At 44.9% G+C, this 16,851-nt stretch overlaps 1 protein-coding gene across 1 annotated transcript in view; it reads left to right on the plus strand.

Moving 5' to 3' along the window:
* Positions 1–16,851, plus strand: part of CMBL (carboxymethylenebutenolidase homolog) — a 707,337-nt gene that overhangs the window by 396,378 nt on the left and 294,108 nt on the right. Inside the window, exon 4 of the mRNA XM_069219697.1 lies at positions 3,476–3,618. Coding sequence (XP_069075798.1) covers positions 3,476–3,618 — 143 coding nt within the window. The remainder of the gene's footprint in view (positions 1–3,475; positions 3,619–16,851) is intronic.

Genomic DNA, 16,851 nt, shown 5'->3' on the forward strand with positions numbered 1-16,851 from the left:
TGTTTTATTGGAGACAGGCTGTAGGCACGCAAGGCAGTGAGAGCAGAGAAAAGCACGATTTCTAAAAGTGGCATTTCTGAAATAGTAATAATAAATCTACCTTGTCCAGTAAAGAGGATTTATCATTACCATTCCAATTATACTAAGTATGATGTTGCTACTTCTCTCTGATCATGAATTACAGCTTAAAAGTACTTTAAGGAATTCTCAATGCTGGCTATGAGAGGGGCAGGCCTCATAGTACAGAAAACGACTTTGGCAGTTTTTCATTACCAGGACGTGTAAAACTGAGAAGCACATGTGCTACTTTCTACTTACATGGCACCTTGCCCTATGGGTTACGTAGGGCCTACCTTAGGGGTGACTTATATGGAGGAAAAGGGGAGTTTAAGGCTTGGCAAGAGGTTTTGAATGCCAAGTTGAAGTGGCGGTGAACTGCACACACCGACTCTGCAGTGGCAGGCCGAGGCTTGTTGCCGGCAGATGACTCCCCCAACCCCTCCACAACTACAATACTTAACCTTCCATGTCAGCACCTCCCTCCCCCCACACCCTTTCCATTTCAGCACCAACCACCCCCCTTCCATGTCAGAACCCCCTCCCTGCATACACGTACACACACCCACACGCGCCCTGCATACACTCATTCACCAACACTGACATGCATGCATTCATTCACCAACACTCATACATACTCATTCACTCACGCACATACATAGTCATTTAGTCGCACCAACAACCACGCATTCGCACAAACATTCCAACACTCCTTCACTTGAACAATCATACACGCATTCAAACACCCATTCACACATGCATACACACACATTCATACATGTATTCAAACACCCATACACAGACGAATACGCACACACATTCATACATGCATTCAAACACCCATGACACATGCATAAGCACACACACACACTTAAACACCCATGCACACACACACACACCTGCATTCAAACACCCACTCACACACGCACACCTGCATTCAAACACCCACTCACACACGCACACACAACACCCCCACCCTCCCATCCCCCTCCCCTGTCGGATGATCTACTTACCTTGTCCGGCGAGGAGGTCGTCTTCCAGAGAACAGGCATTTCCACCGCCGGCAGCGCCCCGCCATCAGGACACTGCCACGCCATATTACTACTCGTAATACAGCGGGCAGAGTCCTTTTGGCGTGGCGGTGACACGGTGGAAGCGCCACTGCACCACCAACCGCCAGTACGACTGCTGGAGGATTTCCTCCCAAATTGTGGCGGATATCCTTCAGTACTCGTACTATGGCAGTCTGGCACCTGCGGGAGTCATAACTAGGGCCTATTTGTCTGTATTCTGTTTCTGAAGCAAAACTACCCCAAACTAACAGGGTAAGGGGTAATCTACAGGTACTATTACCTTCGGCAAGTTGAAGCACTTCATTGTTGTGTCATGCACGAGGACATCTTTGGTTGGTTTAAAGCTTTGTTGATGACTTTTAGACCTTAAGCATGTGGTCTTACTCTTAACCAGTTTTCACAGTGGTTCGCTCAGGTTGGCCATTTCTAGATGAAACCCCACGGTATGTGGCCAAAGCATGAAAACTGTGTACTGCAATTCCGTTATGAGGTGGGTCTGCAAGTTTACTGTTCTATACAGAAACGACACATAACCAAGAAAGTATATAATCTTTCAGTGATTTGCATTTCTTTGTGCGTAATGTTACTCCATAGTTGGATAGTATTATTAGCATAACTTTGAATCTTTCATGTTCTACAGTTACCCTCGTGGTACACATGAGAATTGTGTCACTTTCACTCCCACTAGGTCTGATAAACCTTCCGGATGTCATTCTGAAATATCTTTCCAAGTGCCGAGATTCCACATATTGAACACCTGTATCACTATAGGTCTACATGAGTTGAAAATGTAATTATGTATCTGTTTTCCACAGCGTCAGTTGGTGGTATCTGGCAGTACGGTCCTGTTTCTGCAACCTCTTCGTTCCATTGAGGTCTGTGAATAGGTCCTTTATTGAAGGGATATGGTAGCATTCTCTTTTACTGGCCTGCTTGGGGAGATGTATTTCTATAAAAGTCCTTACCTGAAGAGGCTACCTATTAGGAATTGTTAATAATGATCATCAGATACACACCGATGGGGCAAGGGCAGCCACTTTTTCTGTTACTTTATTATCTTGTAGCTTCTGGAGTTTGACTTCAGCTTTCCTCAAGTATGAAAAGTGCAACTATACATAAGCGCTTTTGTGCACATTCTCGGGTCTATGCAAATATACTGGGTAGGTAAAAAAAAATCCACATTTTTAGAATATGTGTCAAAATAATTTTGTGATGTCTTCAAGTTCAGAAGTGTGCTCACTATATGAGGTGCAATGCAGCAACATATGAGGCGCCTTTGTCTGTCACATTAAACTCTTCTTTCACAATTTCATTATTATGTTTTCTGCCCGTTCAAAAGACCCTGCTATGGGGAGAGCTTTTCATCCGTACATGTGCAAAGGCATAGATGTGCTGTTCCCGAGTCCAGGAGAGGGTGCAACTAGAGATGATGTTGTTGGTCCACAGTCTTTAGGAAGGCCAAGTGTCAATTGTTGGTGACAATGTGAAATTGGACTTTTACTCGACGTTTGGCCTGTGATCTCTTCAGTTTTTAGCTCTCTTCAAGAATGAGATAAAGAAGATTTCCTTTTCATCTTCATAATGTGATGGGGGGTTTGGTGTCTAGACCAGTTAAGGGGAGTCTGTCATTATCAGACTTTTATCATATATATACTGGGTTGGCAGGGCAGCAGTCTCAGAAGGATTTTTTTCAAAAATTGAGGTCCAAACTCAAAGTACTGTGATGAGGAGAAGGGATGTTGAGGTGAGGAAGTAGTCCAAGCATCTTTATCCTCCCCTCTTATATATGAAGTTCAGCGTCAGACACTAAACGTATTGATTCCTGGCTGTTGATAAGTGCTTTGCTCTAGCAATCTGTGAAAGAGATGTATGTAGGATTTCTATGTTTTATGCATAAACCTGCCTGTTTGAACGATTATAATTGCTAAGTGTTGCTTTGTGAAAATAATCTGTTCCTTTTCACTGTGCCTAATAAAGGGAGGATACCAAAGGATGTATCTTCCCGACTAGGGTCTGCGAACTGATAGTCCTTATAATTATGGTAGGATTTCCTTGTGGTTAATGCGATTCCAACCTCTGTTAAGGCTTGGTAAATTACTCCTTTACAATAGAGATGTTAGATAGTCAATTGAGAGAAAAGACGTCCTCTACCTCTGTGTAAAAAATTAAATTGTGATGCCTTTCTTTCATAAACCAGCAGCACAGTGAATGGAGCCATATAGCCGGATGACTTTGGAAAACATGACAGCTCATGTTGGAAGCTCGAGGCAGTCTTTTATTGTGCTAATTGATCTCTCCATTTAACATTCCTCTCTTATTTTACTGTGTTTTCTTGCTTATTGCAGAGAAGCAAATGCTACTTTAAGGTATATAAAGGAGCAGTACAATGCAAAGAGGTTTGCAGTTGTTGGATTCTGCTGGGGTGGCATCGTCACACATCACCTGATGCTGACACACTCAGATATGAAGGCAGGAGTGTCTCTGTATGGTAAGCATGAATGATTTATTCCTTCACTCCTTTCTCGCTTACCTTATGTGGCTGAAGGTTGTTTTAGAAAAAAAGCAGCAAATGTGGTATGCAGAGGCGTCGTGAAGCTCCCGCTTTAGCAACTACAGCTGGGATAGGGTTTTTCCTGAGCCTCTTCTGTCTGCATCTCGGCTGACAAAGGGTCATAATTCACGCTAAAGGGTGGGAAGGTGAGTGAGTGAAGTGGATGGATGGCGCGATGGATGGATGAATGAGTGAAGGGGTGAATGGATAGATGCATGGATGAATGAGTGAAAAGGTGGAGGTAAGGATGGATGAGTGAAAGAGAGATTGTATGTATGAAAGGATGGAATGATCATATGTGTGAGAGGATGGATGAATTATCTGTGTGAAAGAATGGATAGATAAGTGAAAGAGTGGATGAGTGAAAGGGTAAATGGATGGTGGGTGAGTGGAGTGAAAGGGTGGATGCATGGATGGATGAGTGAAAAGATGGATTTGAGGACAGATGAGTGCAAGAATAGATACATAAATGAAAGGGAGGATGCTTGTATGGCTGGGTGAACCGGTGTAAGGACAGAAGAGTGAAAGCGTGAATGGTTGAAAGATTGAGTGAGAGAAAGGATACTTGAGTAAAAAGATAAATGGATGTGTGAATAGATGGATGTTTGAGTGAAAAGGTGAGTAGATAGATACATGGATGAATGAGTGAAGGGATGGAAGAATGAAAGGGAGGGATAATGAATGGATGAGTGAAAGTGCGAATGGAAGGATGAATGAGAGAGGATAGCTGGATGGATGGATATATGGATGAATAAGTGAAAGGATAAATCAATGAGTGAAAGGGTAAATGGATGAATATGCTGAGTGAAAGGCTAGACATTTGGATGAGCAAAAGGATGAATGAATGGATGAGTGAAAGGATGGATGTAATTGTGTATGAGTGAAAGAACAGACGAATGAGTGACAGGGACGGTAGATGGTTGTCTGAATGAAAGGGTGGATGAATGAGTGAAAGAGTGAATGGATGGGCAAAAAAGTGAAAGAGTGGATAAATTGATTTTTGAAAAGATAGATGGATAAGTGAAAGAGCAAATAGATGAACTGATGAGTGGATAGATGTGTTGCACGGTGGATGGATGAGTGAAAGGATAGATGGATATATGGAATGAAATGACGGATGATTGAAAGGGTGGATGGATGAGTGAAAGGATAGATGGATGAATGGATGTAAGGGGGATAGATGGCAGTGAAAGGATGGATGACTGAGTGAAAGAATAGATATGTTTGAAAGATAGGCTTAAAGATAGAGGGATAGGTCTGGATATGGATAGGCTAACAGATGAACGAAATGGTGGCAGACTGTTCGATGAAAGACTTAATGGATAACAATGTAAAAGTGAAATGGTGGTTATCAGGGGTTGATGGAAGGATGAAAAGGTTTTGGAAGCTCTTCAGTGAAAGGTCGCGATGACGTGCTTCACCTTACTTGGTGCCATAAGCGCGCTGGTTAGGCATTTGAATTTTCTGGCTACTACTTTGGTGTTATGTCAATGTTGTGAAAACAAATCTGACACGTGGAGATAGGTAGTGTAAAAAAAAGTCAAACTTGATACTGTCGGAACACTGGTTAGAGCAGAAAATGTCGCGTTAGTGAAACATCTTCTACGTGAACCAGTCTCAATGGCTGAAAATTGTGTGAAATTACATATTATGAAATTCCAAACGTTTCAGAAGTGCAGTGTTTGCAAATTTCTTGAATATTGTTGGTGTAGTTAAAATTTCTCCTAGGCATTGTAACAGTTAACTTGCTAAAACGCAGTTCATAGAATGTGTGGCCAGATAATGAATATGGGGAATTGTAGATGATATTATTTTTTTTAAAACTGTTTTTATTGATTATAAACTGTAAACAAACAGTGCAGTGCCGACATGCCCAATGAGAAAAGGAAATGTAGATTGTGGTACTGTGACTCACTCCCACCACCCCCGCCTGGTCTTCACAGAGCGCTTTATAAAAGCGAGTAATCCGGTGCAACTCACGCCCCAATTAAGAATTAAGCAGGCCATGTAGTACCGAGGAGGCCACAGGTGCCACCGGGAACCCGCTCCAAATTTCACGCGCCAAACTTTCGATCTTAGCATATTGAAGGAATTGACCAGGTCCCAGACCAAACAAGTCCCTGGCCTCAGCAAAAGAGATGAACTCACCGGTAGGATAAAGATCACCCACTACTTCACAACCTCCCGTTTTCCAGGCTTCCACAGACATAAACTGCTCCATTTCCCAGAAGGGCTGAAGATCCCATATTCTCAATTCCTGGTCAAAAGGGGCCCGTTTAAGCACATGTTTGACGGCCTGTTCCCAGATCCCGGCAGTGACCCTTGCCAATCGTGGAATGATAGTGGCAGAACTTCCACCTGCCATCAAAAGATATGCCAGTGCCTGTCTGTCCAATACTCCAGCAAATAGTCTTGTCTCCCAGTTATCAGTACCTGTCAGCCACTTAGCAGCAAACTGCAAATGGGCTGCATAATAGTATTGTCTAAGATCGGGTATCGCCAGCCCTCCACATTCAGGTGTCCCCTGTAAAACCAACAATGCCACTCTACTACGTCGCCCAGCCAACACCAATGAAATTAAAAGGCTGTCCAACCTACGAAATTACTGAGGGGACAATGCATACATAGAATTTTGAACCAATTTTGAACCAAGTAAAGGCACCGCAGCAAAAAGACCATCTTTGCTATCGCTGCTCTACCCGTGACAAGGAGAGGCAATTTATTCCAAAAAGAGACCGCGCGCTCCAGATCAGCGACCACCCTTTCGACATTATGGGGGTTATTACAACTTTGGAGGAGGTGTTAATCCGTCCCAAAAGTGACGGTAAAGTGACGGATATACCACCAGCCGTATTACGAGTCCATTATATCCTATGGAACTCGTAATACGGCTGGTGGTATATCCGTCACTTTACCGTCACTTTTGGGACGGATTAACATCTCCTCCAAAGTTGTAATAACCCCCTATGTGTATTATGCGCAGCCACCATATGTGTAACCCAAATAACGGAAACTCTCAGTTTCCCATCGGAGGCCGGCCTCAGGTAAGTCAGACCGAGGGACTCCACGGAGGGAACCTAGGGGGAACAGGAGCGATTTTTTTCTGATTGACCTTCAGGCCAGACACAACCCCAAACATCTCCATCCTTTGTAACAACAACGGAACCGAGGCACTAGGGTCCCGGAGATACACTAGCGCATCATCGGCATACAAAGAACCCACATGAGTGGACTGCCCCACCCCAATACCCCAAGGGGCCATACTCTCCCAAAGCCATATTGCAAGTGGTTCCACGGCTAGAGCAAAGAGGAGAGGTGACAACGGACAAACCTGCCTTGTACCCCTCCCAATCTCCCAGGCATCCAACAGTTCCCCCCCACACTCGTACCTGTGCAGTAGTAGCAGTGTACAGTAGCCTCACCCAGGCACAGAAACCAGGACCAAACCCCATACCCCACAATACTTCCAGCAGATATCCCCACTCAACTGTATTAAAGGCCTTCTCAAGATCCAGAGACACCAATGCCATCTCAGTGTTCTCATTCTCCGTCTCGTAAAGCACATGTGCCAGATGACGCAAATGGTAAGATATGCTACGACCAGGGATAAACCCCCACTGGTCCTCGTGCACCAGTCCCAAAATCACCCCTCGGAGTCGGGAGGCTAGAACTTTGCTAAGGATCTTTACAGCACTATTTAACATCATGAGCGGACGATACAACAATAGATCACTAGGGTCCCCTCCCGGCTTAAGCAACAAACAGATTATGCCCTGTCGCATTGATTTTGGCAACTTGCCACACTCACGAGATTCCTCAAACACTTCCAGAAGCTTCTCCCTCAGAGCCAACGAAAACGTCTGATACAATTCAATAGGAAACCTGTCACCACCAGTAGACTTGGATTTAGACATTGCTGCAATTGCGTCACTCAGCACCTCAACAGTAATTACCACGTCCAGAGTCTCTCTACTCTCTGCATCCAATCTAGGAAGGCATATCTGCTGCAAGAAATCCCCAACACCCTCTCCCGGCGGAACTGGTACATCCCTGGAAACCGTCCTCAGGTGTTCTGCCAGAACCCCCAAGATGTCTGCCCGATTCGTAACTGTCTCACCTTTCGCAGATCGAATATGCAGTATAAGGGGGGTACTCCACCTCCCTCTTCAGAATCCATGCCAAAAGCTTGCCAGCCTTATCCCCTACACGGTGTAGTTGCTGCCTGTATGCTTTGAGGGTTACTCTGCTTAAAGAAACCCAGCAATTATTGACCGCCTTACGTAGTCTAAGCTCCTCCTGTTCCGCTTCACTAGTGTTTGGCAGCTTCTGCTGCAGGGCTCCCAATCTCTCCTCCAGTCCAGATAGCACTCCACAGATTGTCCCAATGCACATACCACTCACCACCGCCTTCATGGCCTCCCATTCCAGACCGCTGGATGCAACCGTGTTCCAGTTCAACTCCATATAATCAGTAATAGCTGCACCCACGCCCTCTCTGCACCCCACATCTGCAAATTCGGTGGGTTTGACACCCAGGTTAGAGACTGTGACCTTGCACTCCCCAAGATCTGCATCACAGGGCACAATGCCCCCTCCAGAACCTGTGGAAGAAGCCATCCACTCACCGCATCCTTCCCAGGATGAAGCACACTGGGCACGGTGCCCCCTCCATAAGCAGTGGAAGAAGCCATCCACTCTCCACATCCTTCCCAGGATGAAGCACACTGGGCACAATGCCCCCTCCAGAACCAGTGGAGAAGCTATCCACTCACCGCATCCTTCCCAGGATGAAGCACACTGGGCAAAATGCCCCCTCCAGAACCAGTGGAGAAGCCATCCAATAGAGAGACTGTGGATTTGCACTCCCCAGGACCAAGCAGTGGGCAAACCACCCACTTGAGAGACTGTGGCCTTGCACTCCCCAGGACCAAGCAGTGGGCAAACCACCCACTAGAGAGACTGTGGCTTTGCACTCCCCAGGACTAAGCAGTGGGTAAACCACCCACTTGAGAGATTGTGGCCTTGCACTCACCAGGACCAAGCAGTGTGCAAACCACCCACTTGAGAGACTGTGGCCTTGCAATCCGCAGGACATCGCACAGGGCATGTAGCCCCCTTCAGGACCAGTGGCGTTGTACCATCTTCCGGCTGAGGTGCCCCCCCATTCCCTGTCCCCCTGTGGTGCCTGTGTATTTTCGACCTGATGCCCCTGCAGTGTTCTTTCCATGTTGTTGCAGGAGTGAGGTGGGGCCTTGGCCTATGTGTTGTGGCCCTGTGTGGCCCACAGACATTGAGGACTGGATCTGTTTGTAATTTAATGCACTTATTCATGTTCTTTAATCGTATTACACTCACTTTCTTCCAATCATTTTGTCCTTGCATTATTCCTGAGGGTTATGGGGTGGATATGTAATGCTACTGCATCTGGTTGTGTGTATGGTGTTAGGGGTGGGGGTGTTGCATGTGTGTGTCACTCTTTTTTTTCCTCCCCCTCCCTTGTTTGCTAGGTGGCAGAACTCATGTGGTCGTCTTCGCCGGTGTTGGTGTTCGTAATGTAGGAAAAGGTAGACGAGCATGGGAAATATGTGCAACTCAGGCTCCATGGCGTCGTGGTTGTTCCCTGTCTCCAGAGTTGAGTCTTTTGACTTCTGTGTACTGTTTCCGCCGTGCTTTTGATGTCGTTGATACCGCCCCGGAAAAGCTGGCGGATAGGCTGGTCATAATGCAGTGGGAGGTACATTGTCTTTTACCTGGCTGTTGGCAGTTACTGCCATTGCGGTTGGTGTGTTAAAGTGTCTGTCTGTCTGAGTGGTTTCTGCCGTGGTCATAATTCCATTTTTGTTACCGCTGGCCTGTTGGCGGTATTACCGCCTCTTTATCACCGATCGTTGTAATGAGGGCCTATATGACAAAAACAAACATAAAAGTGCCATAATTTTAAGACTTTTTTAATAATATAAAAACTATTGTTTTAAAACAAAAAAAGAGAACACAAAGTTTCATGAAGATTCGACAACTGCACCAAAGTTATTTAGCAGAACAAAAAACTCTCTTCCTTTGGCTCTCTGGCCCAACTATATCCACACAGTTGTGACCACCACAGTTTAATATGTACATATACATATTTATATATATGCATGTATGCGTGTGTGTGTATATATATATATATATATATATACATATACATATACACACATTTTCGGAAAGAGACATCACTGTTATGTGGTCACCTACACCTAGCCTGCGGGTGCTCTGTCACTGGCGCAATTCCTCACTTCCTATATCCACAGTGCCTTGGACACAGAAGCCCAAGAAGACAATCACTCCAGGGTGGTGGTGTATTATTTATTCATATGGAGAGTCCAGTACCAACGCATTTCATCTCGAAAAGAGCGTTTGTCAAGGTGACAAGCCCCACCACCAATCGACATAAATAGCAAAACACGTATAAACACTGAAGAATGCCTGCACTTATTGCTGGACCAGTTGTGTTATATATATTCTAAAATGATATAATAGTGCACAAAATAAATGTCAAACATGTATCATAAACAACTACTTAAATAGTGCTTAAAAGTCAATCACAGAATAAACAACAATATTTAAATCATGAACATAGACATAATACTTGTGTTCACATAACGAACAATTCATATCTTCATTTACATCCCCTAAGGATCGGGGTCAAGGTTAGAGTGAAGCAGCCTAGAACCTGTGGCCTCAGTGTCGCATAATGCATAATCAAAGTTCCTCCTCAATGGGCTTAGCAGTCATCATGGCATAGATAGAGGAATTCAAGTGGCATAGTGAAGGTAAGCATGAAGGGATATCCTAAGGCTAAGCAATATAAGTGGAGCATTAACATACATGCTCACCCAATGGGTATTTATCACAGTACAGCCCAAATGGGCATACGTTCGCCTCAAGAATATCACAAGTACCTCACACAGTCATAATCTGATAGAAATTCCCATTATATTAATCATGATGATCATCAACTGTCAACTCCACCTGCATGGACAATGCTGCTTAGTACATCCGATTTGTTGATAACTCTTCAAGCTGCTTTCAGTCTGACCATGTCACTGGCAACAATCCTCAGTGCTGAATGTCGACTAATAATGGTACTGGATTCTCCATATGAATAAAGAATACAATGACATCCTGGTGAGATTTCCTTCACGGGCTTCTGTGCCCAAAGCAGCATGCAGTTGCCACTAGGTAGTTATAATTTGGATCATGTTTCCATAGAAAACACGTTTTTCACTTGCCTATATCTTTGGCACAGTTTGACGAATCTTTACGCAGTTTTCCCAAAAAAGTGGCCAGGTGATTCTTGTAGCGCAATGGAAATTTTGGGATGATCTGTCAAACAGGGGCCGAGAAAAAGGAGGCAAATAAAAAGGTTGCATTTCCTATTTTAATTCCCATAGGACCTGTTAACACGTCTACAGTCCGAACCACTGGACGGAATTACACCAAATTAGCCGCCGGTACGCAGATTGTGCTTTTTGTTATTTGGTGTAATTTCGATCAGTCGTTTAGGAGATATTTAAGGGCAAATAAATTTGTATATCTCTGGGCCGATTATTCGCAAAAATATGCAAATTTTCGCAAATACATGTGCGAAAAGAAGCCTTACAGTTGGCTGACCGAAACCTGACTAGAAAGTTGCGACTGCCGTTTTATTTCACTTGACATGGTCACCAGGGGTGAAAATTCAAAATGAAGGTGGCATAAGGGGTCTGGGTGGAGGTACCCTGACCTCAGGAGTGTGTTTTAGGGGAAAATTATAGGTTTAATATAATTTTGTGTCACGGCATACGATATTCTAAAAAAAATGGTGATTTTTTTCTGAATGCCCATTAAATATTCACGATTATGGAAAAATCTGAAAGAAAAACACACTCATTCATACACTAATTAATTCGCTCTTACATGGACTCAGAGGCTCAAGCACCCACTCAGACTCACTCATAGACTCACACACCCACTTTCAGCCCCACTCATGCACCACCTACTCACACATCCACTGACAGCGACAGGTCCTGAGGTCAACCTGCCCTGCGCACGGCCAAAGGCCAGCATGGCACGGGGTTGGATGGTTATAAGGGCTTGGCTGCAAGGCCAAGCCTTGTGACGCACCCGTGCTACTCACGGCCGAAGGTCGTGCGCGGTAGGGATTGGAATCACGTATAATAATAAAAATTACTTTACCTTAGAAAGCCATAGAAATTCACTGAAAAAGCCAAGCTTACAGGAACGTTACAGTTAGGTTCTGAATTTACTCCTACAAAACCATGCAGATTCACCAGTTATATTTAGAGTTCTTTAAGTAATTATAACATGTGCCGTAAAGTAACTATAACTTGTACCTTTGCAATGCACAGCTAATTACTCCACATAATATGTAATTGATGAGATCTTGTATGGCATCTTTGATATCACTGCAACGTTTGCAGTAACAATAAATTGTTTGCTTGCTCGAAAAGATGACTGTGCCCTCTGCAGTTTTTCCTTTCTTGGGGATTGGCAAGAACAAGCATTTTCCAAGAGGAGAGGTGTCGGTAATGATTTATGGGGGTTTATGGCCCCGCCAAGGCCTGCTGCAATAGGGCTGTGACATGAGAGAGTTAAAAACTTTGCTAATTGTGTATGTATATATATATATATATATATATATATATATACAGGGAGTGCAGAATTATTAGGCAAGTTGTATTTTTGAGGATTAATTTTATTATTGAACAACAACCATGTTCTCAATGAACCCAAAAAACTCATTAATATCAAAGCTGAAATTTTTGGAAGTAGTTTTTAGTTTGTTTTTAGTTTTAGCTATGTTAGGGGGATATCTGTGTGTGCAGGTGACTATCACTGTGCATAATTATTAGGCAACTTAACAAAAAAAAATATATACCCATTTCAATTATTTATTATTACCAGTGAAACCAATATAACATCTCAACATTCACAAATATACATTTCCGACATTCAAAAACAAAACAAAAACAAATCAGTGACCAATATAGCCACCTTTCTTTGCAAGGACACTCAAAAGCCTGCCATCCATGGATTCTGTCAGTGTTTTGATCTGTTCACCATCAACATTGCGTGCAGCAGCAACCACAGCCTCCCAGACACTGTTCAGAGAGGTGTACTGTTTTCCCTCCTTGTAAATCTCACATTTGATGATGGACCACAGGTTCTCAATGGGGTTCAGATCAGGTGAACAAGGAGGCCATGTCATTAGATTTCCTTCTTTTATACCCTTTCTTGCCAGCCACGCTGTGGAGTACTTGGACGCGTGTGATGGAGCATTGTCCTGCATGAAAATCATGTTTTTCTTGAAGGATGCAGACTTCTTCCTGTACCACTGCTTGAAGAAGGTGTCTTCCAGGAACTGGCAGTAGGACTGGGAGTTGAGCTTGACTCCATCCTCAACCCGAAAAGGCCCCACAAGCTCATCTTTGATGATACCAGCCCAAACCAGTACTCCACCTCCACCTTGCTGGCGTCTGAGTCGGACTGGAGCTCTCTGCCCTTTACCAATCCAGCCACGGGCCCATCCATCTGGCCCATCAAGACTCACTCTCATTTCATCAGTCCATAAAACCTTAGAAAAATCAGTCTTGAGATATTTCTTGGCCCAGTCTTGACGTTTCAGCTTGTGTGTCTTGTTCAGTGGTGGTCGTCTTTCAGCCTTTCTTACCTTGGCCATGTCTCTGAGTATTGCACACCTTGTGCTTTTGGGCACTCCAGTGATGTTGCAGCTCTGAAATATGGCCAAACTGGTGGCAAGTGGCATCGTGGCAGCTGCACGCTTGACTTTTCTCAGTTCATGGGCAGTTATTTTGCGCCTTGGTTTTTCCACACGCTTCTTGCGACCCTGTTGACTATTTTGAATGAAACGCTTGATTGTTCGATGATCACGCTTCAGAAGCTTTGCAATTTTAAGAGTGCTGCATCCCTCTGCAAGATATCTCACTATTTTTGACTTTTCTGAGCCTGTCAAGTCCTTCTTTTGACCCATTTTGCCAAAGGAAAGGAAGTTGCCTAATAATTATGCACACCTGATATAGGGTGTTGATGTCATTAGACCACACCCCTTCTCATTACAGAGATGCACATCACCTAATATGCTTAATTGGTAGTAGGCTTTCGAGCCTATACAGCTTGGAGTAAGACAACATGCATAAAGAGGATGATGTGGTCAAAATACTCATTTGCCTAATAATTCTGCACTCCCTGTATATACATATATACATATATATATATTACACACTTTCTTCCTGCATTACGGAAGGACGGCACTCCACAGGCATTGAAAATAAAGTGATTTATTCACACACATAAATCACTTTATTTTCAATGCCCGTGGAGTGCCGTCCTTCTGTATTGCAGGAAGAAAGTGTGTAATATTAGTCGCGGTGGCGCGTGTCAGAAGACTGGCACCTTTGACGTTACGGTGCAGGAAGGATACGCCGACTGGGAGTGTTTATATATATATATATATATATATATGTTCGATGGCATGTGTAACTGCAGATTCACATGCTTTGCTTAAGTCCGCGATCTAGTGTTGGGCTCAGAGTGTTACACATTTTTATTCAAAGAAGGCTTTGGAGTCAAGATCGAGTGACTCCTCCTCTTGGTGATAGTGCACATGGGCATTGATTCCTCTGTTCGATTGTTTTCTTTTTGCCGTCAGGTTCGGACGTGTTTCCTCTCGCTCCGGTAGCTCTTGGTTCTGTACTATCTGAACTTCTCTCTTCTTTTCTATAAACGTCGGTATAGTTTTGATTGGGTTTTCCAATCTTATAGTCGATCCGATTGTAATCGTCGGGGTCGTTTGCACGCTCCTAGGGGCGACCTTGTCCTTTTTGGGCCTACTTTTATGTGTTGTAGTCGGACAGTGTTAGGCTGATGGAACGGACTCCGTTTCGCTTTTGCCCTCGGTGTCACGCCAAGTTTCCATACACCGATCAGCAATCTCTGTCTCTGTCCGGATCACAGAGAAGAGAACTGTGACTCTTGCCGGTCGTTTCATTCCAAAAAGACTATTAGGGATCAAAGAGCGCGGCGAATAGAGATGGCTTCCAAGCCGTCAGAACAAACACCCGACATCTTTGGGGATGAACACACACAAGAGGAACTGGCATACCATGTGACCGTTTTCTTTGCAGACTCCAATTTGGATCGAGATTCCGACGTCGACAGCCAGTCCATCCCACCGGGGCAGTACGTGAGTACATCAGCCCCTTCCCATCACCCAAAGACAAATAAAAAGACTTCTGCACTGGTCTTGGGTACTCCTCTGCCTCCAAGCCATGGTCGGACCCAAAAAATACAGTTGGATGACCAACCCTCAGGTTCCGCACCAAAACAAAAGGCCAAAAGTGCATTCGGCACTGAGCTAACAGCTTCCCACACCTGTTTCGGTACTGAGCCGAAAATCAGAGACTTCTGCCTCTGAGCCAAAAAAAGTAACACCGCTTTTGGAGCTGAAATTCTTGGACCAATTCAAACATTCGGTATCCAAACGTTTGGAGCTGAAACCTGTTGGTGGTAAATATGCCCCAGTTACCGAGGAGTCTTCAGAAATAAGGCCCATACTGGAGGTAATGGATGCTAAACAGCAAAAGATTTATATACATAAGGACCCAAAAACGATCATAGCCTCTCCTCTTCCAACAATCAAAAGAAAATTGACTTTTCAAGAAACTTTAGAAGCTGGTCCTACACCTGCTAAAATATTTAAACAAAAAGAGAAACCAAAGGCATCACAACAGCCTTCATCACAACATTCCCCTTTACCTTCTGTTTCTCCACCACCTGATAATCCACCACCATCTTCACCTACACAATTTTCTCCACAATCCCCTGTTTCACCACATAGCGATGATTTATACAACACTCAGGAGGATATAGTTCCTTTGGACATATATGACATAGATCCCATTCCTCCCAATGATCCTGATTTATATCCTGGAAGGCGTCTCCTTCTGAAGATACCAATGCTTACAATCAGGTTATAGCTAGAGCAGCTGCATATCATAATGTACAACTACATACCGAACCCATTGAGGATGATTTTTTATTTGATACCATAACCTCTACTCATAAAGAGTATCAGTGTCTCCCTATGCTCCAAGGCATGTTTAAACATGCAGAGGACATTTTCAAAGAACTGGTAAAATCCAGAATCATTACACCCAGGGTGGATAAAAAGTATAAACCTGCACCCTCGGATACATTTTTTTATTAGACCACAACTACCACCTGACGCTATAATGGTAAGTGCAGCAAGAAAGCGGGCCAGTGGCCAATCTACAGGGGATGCTCCTCCTCCAAACAAGGAAAGTCTCAAATTTGATGCAGCGGGTAAAAGAGTAGCAACTCAAGCTGCTAACCACTGGTGGATTGCAAACTCTCAAGCACTTTTAGCAAGATTTGATAGGGCTTATTGGGACCAAATGAAAGACTTTTCATTTGGGACGGTGTAGGGAGCGACCTGCCTGCTTCAGGCAGGCAGGTCGCTCCCTACACCGCCGCCTCTGCCGCCTCTACTCCAGGTGCCATTCTTTTTTGCGATCTCTAGTTTTGTCTTTTCCTCGCCCCCAAGCTGCTGCGTCCCCGCGGCCCCGCCCCCTCCCTCCACTTCTGTTTCACTTTCTTTTCCCACCGCTGAACCTCGCGGCCCGCCCCCTCCCTCCATTTCTGTTTCACCTTCTTTTCCCGCCACTGAGCCCTGCGGCCCCGCCCCCCCTGCTCTCCCATTTGCAGATCCCCTCCCTCCTCCCAGCTGCCACTCCCTCCCACCTCCCCTCTTATGGCAGCTGTGGCGCGGTAAAAAGAGCAACCCTGCTTCAGGCTGGCAGGTCGCTCCCTACACCGCCGCCTCTACCACCTCTACTCCAGGTGCCATTCTTTTTTCCGATCTCTAGTTTTGTCTTTTCCTCGCCCCCAGCCACTGCATCCCCGCAGCCCCGCCCCCCTCCCTCCACTTCTGTTTCACCTTCTTTTCCCGCCGTTGAGCCCCGCGGCCCCGCCCCCTCACTCCACTTCTGTTTCACCTTCTTTCCCTGTAGCTGAGCCCCGCTGCCCCGCCCCCCTCCCTCCACTTCTGTTTCACCTTCTTTTCCCACCGCTGAGCCCTGCGGCCCCACC

The sequence above is a fragment of the Pleurodeles waltl genome, chromosome 2_2 (assembly GCF_031143425.1).
Source record: "Pleurodeles waltl isolate 20211129_DDA chromosome 2_2, aPleWal1.hap1.20221129, whole genome shotgun sequence".
In the NCBI taxonomy this organism is placed as follows: Eukaryota; Metazoa; Chordata; class Amphibia; order Caudata; family Salamandridae; genus Pleurodeles; species Pleurodeles waltl.